Source organism: Dipodomys ordii, unplaced genomic scaffold (assembly GCF_000151885.1).
Source record: "Dipodomys ordii isolate 6190 unplaced genomic scaffold, Dord_2.0 Scaffold54, whole genome shotgun sequence".
NCBI lineage: Eukaryota > Metazoa > Chordata > Mammalia > Rodentia > Heteromyidae > Dipodomys > Dipodomys ordii.
This window is the reverse complement of record NW_012267270.1, coordinates 5,656,378-5,666,550: the sequence shown is the minus strand read 5'-3', so window position 1 is coordinate 5,666,550 and position 10,173 is coordinate 5,656,378. Positions and strand designations below refer to the sequence as shown.

The window sequence follows — 10,173 nt, the reverse complement described above, 5'->3', positions numbered from 1 at the left end:
TCAGCTCAAGGTGAGTACTTTACTACTTGAGCAACAGTGCCACTTCCAGTTTTCTGGTGGTTAATTGGAGATAAGAGTCTCATGGACTTTCCTGCCAAGGCTGGCTTTGAACCACATGATCCTCTCAGCCTCTTGAGTAGCTAGGATTACAAGTGTGAGCCATGGGTGCTGGGCTTCTGTGACTCTTATCTCCAGTTAACCACTGAAAAAGTCCGGAGGGAGCAGTAGCTCAAGTTGTAGACTGCTAGCCCTGAGTGAAAATGCTAAGGGACAGCACCCAGGCCCTGAGTTCAAGCCCTAGCACTTGCACACACACACAAGATTAAAAAAGAAAAAAAATCATTCTATAGTTTGAGCTCAGGGCCTGGCTAGGCAGGTGCTCTACCATTTGAGCCATGGCCCCGGGTCTTATCAGGTTAGTTATGTTTTTGAACAGGGTCTTGTGTTTTTTGCCTAGCCTCAGACTTGATCCTTCTTCTTGCATTGGGTTAGTCTATTGAGGTGGGGAATATTGACAGCTTTTTACCTGTGCTGGCCTTGAAATGAAATCCCCCTAGTCTCCACCTCCAGAGGGGCTGAGATTACAGGAGTGAGCTACTGCCCAGAGCCATGGACTTTCCTTCTTTTTCAGGTCTCCTCCCAGTGGTCCAGCACCAAAAGCCAGACCCAGATAAGTTAGAAGTGCTGGACCGAGGTTGTGTGGGTAGCAGCTGGCCTGAGGTATTGGGGGGCGGGGGGGGGGGGGGGGGGGGGGGGGGGGGGGGGGGGAGACATAGAGATGAGAAAGGAGTGGGAGGACTGTGATTTGTAGTAAGAGCGGAGAAGCGTGTCTGCAGGGTGGGAGGGAGAGCTCTGTGACCCGTGGGCACCCTTCTCCAGCTGGGAGCCCCCCTCCCCCTCTTCCCCCACCCTGGGCCGACCAAGTTCGGGGGCGTACCCCTCGAGGGTGTACCCCAAGAGCAGCCGTGGGTTATTCAGGGCCCCCTCATGGCTTCCGCCAGCGTTTCCAGCTCCCCAGGAGGGTGGGATGGAGTCCCCGAGCTTGCAGCCCTGAGGCCTGCCCAGGACTCGGGAGCCGGGGCTGCCCCCGCGGCCGCCCACCCGCAGCCCTGGCGCGGTCACGTTCCTGCCGCCTGACTCAGGCCGCGGGGCGGGGTGCCGGGAGGCGGCGCCGGCGCCCGCTCGGCCCCAGAGGCGGCACCAGGAAGCACCCGCCCCGGCCCGAGCCGCCATGTAACCGGCGCCGCCCGGAGCCCAGCCGCGCGCGGCCCCCCGGCTTCACGCCTGCCATGGGGGACGAGGATGAGGACGAGGGCCGCGCCGTGGAGCTGCGGATCACTGACGGTCGGTGCGGGGTCTGGCGATGGCCACCCCAGGAGCCGGGGAGGGGGTCGGGGCCAGCTGGGCTCATTCACCCCCTGTGCCCACAGCCAATCTGACCGGGCACGAGGAGAAGGTGAGCGTGGAGAACTTCGAGCTGCTCAAGGTGCTGGGCACAGGAGGTGAGGATCCCCGATCGCGGGGCAGGTGTCCCCACGGCGTGGTGCTCTGGGCCTCTCTCTTCTTGTCTGGGCCTGGGCCAGGGCCACTGAGGAGGCCTCCCCCCATCTTCCCGGCACCCCCGCCCTACAGTGCCAGGGTTCCATGCCCACTCCCAGGACGCTCTGCCTGGACATCATTCCTCCCTGCCAGGTCCTGTATGTGCTGGCCCCTAGCCTCAATTAGCCGGCTTCCTGCGTGATTTGCATGGTCCCTCCCCGTCCCCAAGCCCCCTGCGATTTGCATAGCTCCTCCCTGCCCCAAACCCCTTCACTTTGCATAGCTCCTCCCCATCCCCAAGCCCCTGCAGTTTGCATATCCCCCTCCTAGTCCCCAGGCCCCCTGTGATTTGCATAACCCCTCCCTGCCCCCCCAAGCCTCCTGCGATTTGCATAGCTCCTCACCATCCCCACCCCCCTGCGATTTGCAAAACTCCTCCCCATCCCCCATCCCCTTGCAGTTTGCATAGCTCCTCCCCATCCCTCAAGCCCCCTAAGATTTGCATAGCACCTCCCCATTCCCAACCACCCTGCGATTTGCATAGCTCCTCCCTATCCCCCCAGCTCCCTGCAGTTTGCATATTCCCTCCCTGTCCCCCAAGCCCCCTGTGATTTGCATAGCTCCTCCCCATCCCCAACCCCCATGTTCGGGCGCCCCACTACATCTTACAAACTCCCAGGCCCTAGTTTGCACAGTCCTCCCCTGCCTGTGGCCGCACCTGGCCTCTCTTCCTTGCATTTGCAGCCTTTCCCATCCCTCTGATCTCTGGCAGGTTTGCACATGTTCCTCCTCCTCCCCCCCCCCACGCCTCCCAGGAATTGCAGACTCCCTGAGCTGCAGTGCCCATCACTTCCCTGGTTTTCACTGCGCACCCTCCGGGGGTGGGCACACCTTTTCCAAAGAAGGCTCTGCCAACATTTTGCACACCTGCCTCTTACTCTCAATTTGCATACCCCGCCCCCAGCAGTCTGCACCGCCCTCCCACTCACAGCCTCTTCCTCTCCTCCTCCCCCCCCCCCTCCCATGCTCCCACAGCCTACGGGAAGGTGTTCCTGGTGCGGAAGGCGGGTGGGCACGACGCAGGGAAGCTGTATGCCATGAAGGTGCTGCGTAAGGCAGCCCTGGTACAGCGCGCCAAGACGCAGGAGCACACCCGCACGGAGCGCTCGGTGCTGGAGCTGGTGCGCCAGGCGCCCTTCCTGGTGACCTTACACTACGCCTTCCAGACCGATGCCAAGCTGCACCTCATCCTGGGTGAGGAGATGCCACATCCCAACCTCGGTGGGGGGGAGGCAAACAAACAGGGACCGGTGAGGCCACTCCATGGGGGAGAAGCCAACTGCCATTCACCCTCCAGATTATGTGAGTGGCGGTGAGATGTTCACTCACCTCTACCAGCGCCAGTACTTCAAAGAGGCCGAGGTGCGAGTGTACGGGGGTGAGATCATCCTGGCCCTGGAGCACCTGCACAAGGTGGGTGAGGACATGGCTCCTGGTGGCTGCTGGGAGATTTGGGGCTAATGAGGCATCTACAAACATGCAGCTGTGGGTCTCCTTCTGGGCTCCCTGGGGTGTGTGGTAGCCTTGGTGAAGATGAGTTGCTTGTGCAGGCCTCCTGGCAGGAAGCCTTGGTACTGCCTGGAAGGGTCTCCTCCTCTGGCACCTCCTACAAGGGGCTTTCCTCTTGCAGGAACTTGGGGATGGGGATACCTACCCAGAACTTCCTCAAACAGAGACCTCAGGCTTTGGCTGTAAGGCCTCGTTGAAATGAGACTATTGTATGTGTGTGTATGTGCCTCAAAGCTTTGAACTTGAGGCCTGGGTGTTGTCCTGTAGCTTCTTTGCTCAGGGCTGACAACTCTACTACTTGAGCTACAGCTCTACCACTGACCTTTTGGTGGTTAAGTGGAGATGAGTCTCATGGGCCAGGTACCTGTGGCTCACGCCTGTAATCCTAGCTACTCTGGAAGCTGAGATCTGAGGTTCGAGGTTTGGAGTCAGCTGGAGGAAGGAGACTTTTATCTCCAATTAACCACCAGAAAACTGGAAGAGGTGCTTTGGCTTAAAGTGGTAGAACACTAGCCTCGAGTGAAAAAAGATCATAGCGCTCAGGCCCTGAATTCAAGCCCACAACTGACCAAAAAACCCCAGATCTCATGGACTTTCCTCAGATCTCAACCTCCTGAGTAGCTAGGATTACAGGCCTGAGCCACCTGTGCCTGGCTGATATGGGGGGGGGCCCTTTAAATAGACTCTCCTCTCTCCAAGACCTTTTGGTCTGTTCGCTGGGGCCTTCTTGCTGTGTATCTTCTGTGGCTTTCCTTGTATATGGGTCTAGCTCTTTAGCGACCACTCATGCATCCTAGGGGCCTCTCTGTGGGTGCAAAGCTTTGCCATAGAGGTTTCCTTGTCCTGAACCAGGACCTGGTGCAAAGGTGTGAGCTGTAGGGATGGGGAGGGTTTGAAAGTAGGAAGCCCAGTATCTCTCTTGCTCCTGCCAGCTGGGCATCATCTATCGAGACCTGAAGCTGGAGAATGTGCTTCTGGATGCTGAGGGTCACATTGTGCTCACAGACTTTGGACTGAGCAAGGAATTCCTGACGGAGGAGGTGAGCAGCCCACAGGCTGGACCCGTGGTACTCCCGTTCAGGCCTCCTTATGTCTCTTCCCTGCTTCTTTGCCTGCATTGTGTGTGTGTGGGGGGGAGTTCCAAAGATGAGATCTAAAAGTCCCCACTGCTGGGTCCTCCATGTCATTCAGTCTGCGGTCAACTTCGGGGGGCTGATGATGTTGGGGAGAGCCCCAGCTATCCTCTTCTTGTCCTCCTAGAAAGAACGGACTTTCTCCTTCTGTGGCACCATTGAGTATATGGCCCCCGAAATCATCCGCAGCAAGGCTGGGCATGGCAAGGTGGGCTCGCGAGGAGGCAGGGGTGGTGGTGGCAGGGTGGAAAGTGGGGAGGCCCCAGGCCCTCACCCCTGTTCCATCCCGCAGGCCGTGGACTGGTGGAGCCTGGGCATCCTGCTCTTCGAGCTGCTGACGGGTGCCTCGCCCTTCACGCTGGAGGGGGAGAGGAACACGCAGGCCGAGGTGTCCCGGTGAGGGGTGCTGGTCGTGGAGGGTGGCGAAGGCCTGTCTGGGCTGGGTGGTGGGCTCGCTACCCCTGACACCCCACCCATCCTCCCAGACGGATCCTGAAGTGCTCCCCTCCCTTCCCCCGTCGGATTGGGCCCGTGGCGCAGGACCTGCTGAAGAGGCTGCTGTGTAAGGATCCTCAGAAGAGGTTGGGCGCGGGTCCCCAGGGGGCACAGGAAGTCAAGAGCCACCCCTTCTTCCAGGTGAGGCCTCAACCCTGAGACCCCTGCACTTCCTGCACGTACCCAGACAGGGCTGCTGCCCTGCACTTCCTGCACCTACCCAGACAGGGCTGCTGCCCTGCACTTCTTGCACCTACCCAGACAGGGCTGCTGCTCTGCACTTCCTGCACCTACCCAGACAGGGCTGCTGCTCTGGGTGGTGCCAGGGGGAGGGTCTGAGTCTGGCCGATTCACATTTCCTAGAGAACCCCAGATAGAGAAAGCAAATGTGGATAGTGGGGGACACTTTCTCCTCCATCTGTATCAAAGCTAGCCTATAAACAGGGGGCTCATGGCTTTAATCCTAGCTACTCAGGAGGTTGAGAGCTGCAGGATCACAGGAAGCAATCTGGACAGAAAAGTCTGAGAGACTCCATCTCCAAAATAACCAGCCAAAAAAACCAGATCGGAGCATGACTCAAATGGTAGAACACCGGCCAAGCCAGCCAAGCCAACCAATGCCAAGGCCCTGAGTTCAAACCCTGGTTCTGGCAAGAAAACAAAGTTGGCACACACTGGAGGGTGGAATCACCTGTCCTTTTCTCTGGGTGGGCCCCAGGAAAGGCTGGTGACCTGCCCAGGGTGGCATTGGAGGGATAGAGGCATGGCTCAAGTAGTAGTGCATTGTCCTAGCAAACAAGAGGCCTTGACTTCAAATCACAGTGCACGTGCACGCGTACACACACCCACATACACACACACACACTGACACAGTTAAGTGATACAGAGCGGTAACAGGTCCCAGCTCTGGGGACGATCTAGCTGGATAAATGGCCCAAATGAGCACTACAGATGTTTCCTGCTTGGCCCTGCAGTCTTTGTACCTATAACTCAGGTGAACTGTTGATCAGCCCACGTGGGGTTTTGCTCCCTTGTTGAGAACTGGCATGGTTTAGAGTGTGGTACGTGGTGAAGTCTGCCCCTTTGGGAGCCCCTGCTGGCTTGGGTTCTGTGGGTGTAGCCAGCCTCATCTGATAAGACACTGTACCTGTAAAGACCTACTGTGTGTCAGCCCTTAGCTTACATAGTTTCACGTAATCCTCTGAACCATTTGTCCCCATCTTTATGCATACAGAAGCTGAGGGTCATTTGCCCAACATCACCCAACCAGGCAGTGATGGAGCTCTAATTCGAACTCAGGGCTAGTGACTTAGTGGCCACCTTCTGTTTGCATGTGAGCATCGGATGTGCCATTTGTCTGCCATGGCAGAACTGTGGCCAGAAACACTGCCACCCATGCTGAGTGCCATCCCTGAGCCTTTCTGACAAGCCTTGGCTTAGAAGAGCTTCCTTAGTGGAGGGACAGGGAAGGGGAGGAGCTTAGGGCCAAGGAGTGTTCATTTTCTTTGGTGAATTCTGAGTCTACTTTGAGCCCATGCTGGGTGCCATGCTGGGTGCTGGGAGAGGTTTGGAGAATAAAATTGGGACTCTAGTGCTAAGAAAGACAGGGAGAATGGATAATGGGCAGGCAAGTACAAAGTTCTGCCATACTAAACACAAAAAGATCTGTTTTCATTGCCATTAGTATAAAGTCTAAGGAAAGGTTCCCGACTCCAGCCAAGGCTGTATCCAGGTGCTCATACTCTTGTGTTTTGGTTCTACTGCTCTGCCTGGGGCTTTATCATGAGACCTTAGTTCCAAACCCATATACTAGATATACATTTATCTGTGGGGCTGGGAATGTGTCTTAATGGTAGAATGCTTGCCTAGCATGCATGAAGCCCTGAGTTCTATTCCTCAGTACCACATACACAGAAAAAGCCAGAAGTGGAGCTGTGGCTTAAGTGGTAGAGTAAAAGCCTTGAGCAAAAGAAGCTCAGGAACAGTGCCCAGGCTCTCAGTTCAAGCCCTAGGACTGGCAACAGACATACAAGCAAACAAATTATCTGGAAGGAGATAGAGGTTTATTTTTCCTGGCCATCCTATTACAGATTCCAGAGCTGATGGTGTGTGGCAGGGTTGGGAGACTCCACTGTTGCCAGGAAGGCTAGAATAGCTGCCACCCCCGTGCCTCATGGGAGGGCTACGGAGTGAGGAGGCCTGAGGGGCGAGGGGCCTCAGGGCTGCAGGTCTTGCTCATCCCTTTGACCCCTCACCCCTTCTTCCCAGGGGCTAGATTGGGCTGCCCTGGCTGCCAGGAAGATCCAAGCCCCATTCCAGCCCCAGATCCGCTCGGAGCTGGATGTGGGCAACTTTGCTGAAGAATTTACTCGGCTGGAGCCTGTCTACTCCCCCTCTGGCAGCCCTCTGCCTGGGGATCCGCGAATCTTTCAGGTGAGTGGGAATCCATGGGTCCCCAGGAGCAGAAGGGCAGGCTCTGCTGCCTGGCTCTGCCCTACTGGGGTGCCTCAGCCAGGACACTGTACACCCCCACACTTAGGGTCTTCAGGAGTATAGACTACATGGTGAACTCTGCCCCTTGGTGAGCCCCTGCTGGCTCAGGTCAGGTGACTCATGGATCATCTTCAAACTTCATGTTCATTTCCCCCCTTGCCACCACCTCCTTGGTATATAAAAATGGGTTTAAGCCGGGCACTGGTGGCTCACGCCTATAATCCTAGCTACTCAGGAGGCTGAGATCTGAGGATCATGATTCAAAGCCAGACCAGGCAGAAAAGACCCTGAGACTCCTATCTTCAATAAACCACCAGAAAACCAGAAGTGGTGCTGTAGCTCAAGTGGTAGGGCGCTAGCCTTGAGCTGAAGAGCTGAGGGACAGGCTAAGGCCCAGAGTTCAAGGCCCACAACCGACAAAAATAAAAAATAAAAAAAAATGTGGGTTTATATTGCCCAGCACATTATTAATTGTTTATGAATAGTTTTAGAATTATGAAGTGGGCACACAGGGAGAGATGCTGTGCTTCGTATTGCTCATACAGCTGCACAGTGTGCCATAGCACACAGCACGCTGCTGTTTAGAAGCTCAGGCTGCTGAGAGCTGGTGGCCACATCTGTAATCCTAGCTGCTCAGGAGGCTGAGATCTGAGGATTGTTCAAACCCAGCCTAGGCAAAAAAAAGTCTGTGAGACTCTTACCTCCAATTGATGAGCAAAAAGCCAGAAGTGGAGCTGTGGTGCAAGTGGAGAGTGCCAGCCTTGAGCAAAAAAGTGAAAATGCAAGGTCCTGAGTTCAGTATCACTACACAAACAACATAAGGCTAGACGCTCAGGCTGCGCAGATAAGCCAAATGCCTCTGAGGCCCTGGTGGTCGCTGCTCAGCTCTCTGAGTGTGTGCTCACTCCCATCCTATGCTCTGCTGGTACCACCCCCTTCCCAGAGGCGTCAGGCCAGACCCCGTGCCTTGGCACATGCCGCTTCCTCCGCACGCAGTGCCCTCCCACAATAGTAACCTGGCGTTGCTCATTCATCCGGGCCACTCTCTCGTGTGCGTAGCCCACTGTAGAAAATACCCTCTGCTGAGCAATTGGTTACCTGCTATCCTGACTGGTCTGAAAGCCCAAGGCAGGGACTGTGTGCTTAGTTCCTAGGCCTACGGAAGAGATTTGACCCATAAGACATGGCTCATATATTTTTATTTTTTGCCACTCAGACTGCATTCTCTCCCTCTTACTCTCCCCAAAGGAAGAGAAGAATGATCATCTAGCCCATGTTTTTTAAATAAGAACCCATCAGTATTGGGGCTGAGTGTATGGCTCAAGTGCTAGGTCCTAAGTTTGAATTCACACCCCAGTACTGCAACAACAACAACAACAGCAAAACAAAAACAAAACAAACTCTCCATAAAATTTTGACAACTTGGGGCTGGGAAGGTGGCTCAGGGTAGAGTGCTTGCCTCGCATGCTCAAGGCCCTGGATTCAATTCCTCAGCACCACATAAGCAGAAAAAGTGGAAGTGGCACCGTGGCTCAAGTGGTAGAACGCTAGCCTTGAGCTGAAGAGCTAAGGGACAGCGCCCAAGCCCTCACAAGCAACAACAAAAATGACAACTTTGTGCTGAAATGGCCCTTGTTGTTGTCTCAGTATTTTGTGAGTCATTGTGTTCACTCATTCATGTAACGTTTAAAAAATGTGTATTGAGCCATACACAGATGACTCACATTGGAATCCTAGCAACTCAGGAGGCTGAGACCTAGAGAATCAAAGTTTGATCCTCTGGGCAAAAAATTCCTCATAACTCTGTCTTCAATTAACCACTAAAATACTTTGATTTATTTGGTGGCGTGGCTCAAGATTTTTTTTCTTTGTCAGTCCTGGGGCTTGAACTCAGGGCCCAGGCATGTCCCTGAGCTTCTTTTTGGCCCAAAGCTAGCACTTTACCACTTGAGCCACAGCACTGTTTTGGGCTTTTTCTGTTTATGTGGTGCTGAGGAATTGAACCCATGCTAGGCAAGCACTCTACCACTGAGCCACATTCCTAGCCCATGGCTCAAGATTTAAAGCCACCCTAGACAGAAAAGTCCTCAAGATTCTGTTTTCAATTAACTAATAAAAATGCTTGACTGGTGGAGTGGCTCAAGCGGTAAAGCACCATCCATGAGCAAAAACAGCTGAGCTTGAATACATGGCCCTGAGTTCAAGCCCGGGTCCTGGCAAAAACAAAGCGAACAACAAAAAAACTTCCAAAACATGTACTAAGTACTGGCATTGGAGTCACACATATCAATGAGACCAACAGGCAAAAACCCTGCCCACGTATAACTTGTATTCATTCATTGTATGCAGTGGGACTACATTTCCGATAGGGAATAAAAAAACTCATATAGGCCAGGCACTGGTGGCTCAGACCTGTAATCCCAGCTACTCTTGGAGGCTGAGATCTGAGGATCAAGGTTCAGAACCATACCAGGTAGGAAAGTCCATGAGACTTTTCAGTTGTGGGTTTGAACTCTGGGCCTGGGCACTGTCCCTGAGCTCTTCAGCGCAAGGCTAGTGCTCTTCCATTTGAGCCACAGCACCACTTCCGTTTTTCAGAGCGGTTTATCAGAAATGGGAGTCTCATGGACTTTCCTGACCCGGCTGGCTTTGAACTGTGATCCTCAGATCTCAGCCTCCTGAGTAGCTAGGATTGTAGGTGTGAGCCACCAACACCCAGCTGAGACTCTTATCTCCAGTTTATCACCTTAAAAAGCAACAGTGGAGCTGGGCGCTGGTGGCTCACGCCTGTAATCCTAGCTACTCAGGAGGCTGAAATCTGAGGATCGCAGTTCAAAGCCAGCTGGGGCAGGAGAGACCGTGAGACTCCTATCTCCAATAAACCACCAGAAAACCGGAAGTGGCGCTGTAGCTCAAGTGGTAGAGCGCTTGCCTTGAGCTGAAG

At 54.5% G+C, this 10,173-nt stretch overlaps 1 protein-coding gene across 1 annotated transcript in view; it reads left to right on the top strand.

Annotated features, from left to right (window-relative positions):
* Nucleotides 1–1,221: 1,221 nt before the first annotated feature.
* The window catches only part of Rps6ka4 (ribosomal protein S6 kinase, 90kDa, polypeptide 4), a 12,823-nt gene continuing 3,871 nt past the window's right edge, over nucleotides 1,222–10,173 (top strand). The window contains exons 1-9 of the mRNA XM_013020906.1: nucleotides 1,222–1,344; nucleotides 1,431–1,502; nucleotides 2,575–2,793; nucleotides 2,897–3,012; nucleotides 4,041–4,148; nucleotides 4,369–4,449; nucleotides 4,534–4,637; nucleotides 4,727–4,877; nucleotides 7,005–7,169. Of these exons, the coding sequence (XP_012876360.1) occupies nucleotides 1,290–1,344; nucleotides 1,431–1,502; nucleotides 2,575–2,793; nucleotides 2,897–3,012; nucleotides 4,041–4,148; nucleotides 4,369–4,449; nucleotides 4,534–4,637; nucleotides 4,727–4,877; nucleotides 7,005–7,169 (1,071 nt within the window). The 5' untranslated portion in view covers nucleotides 1,222–1,289. The remainder of the gene's footprint in view (nucleotides 1,345–1,430; nucleotides 1,503–2,574; nucleotides 2,794–2,896; nucleotides 3,013–4,040; nucleotides 4,149–4,368; nucleotides 4,450–4,533; nucleotides 4,638–4,726; nucleotides 4,878–7,004; nucleotides 7,170–10,173) is intronic.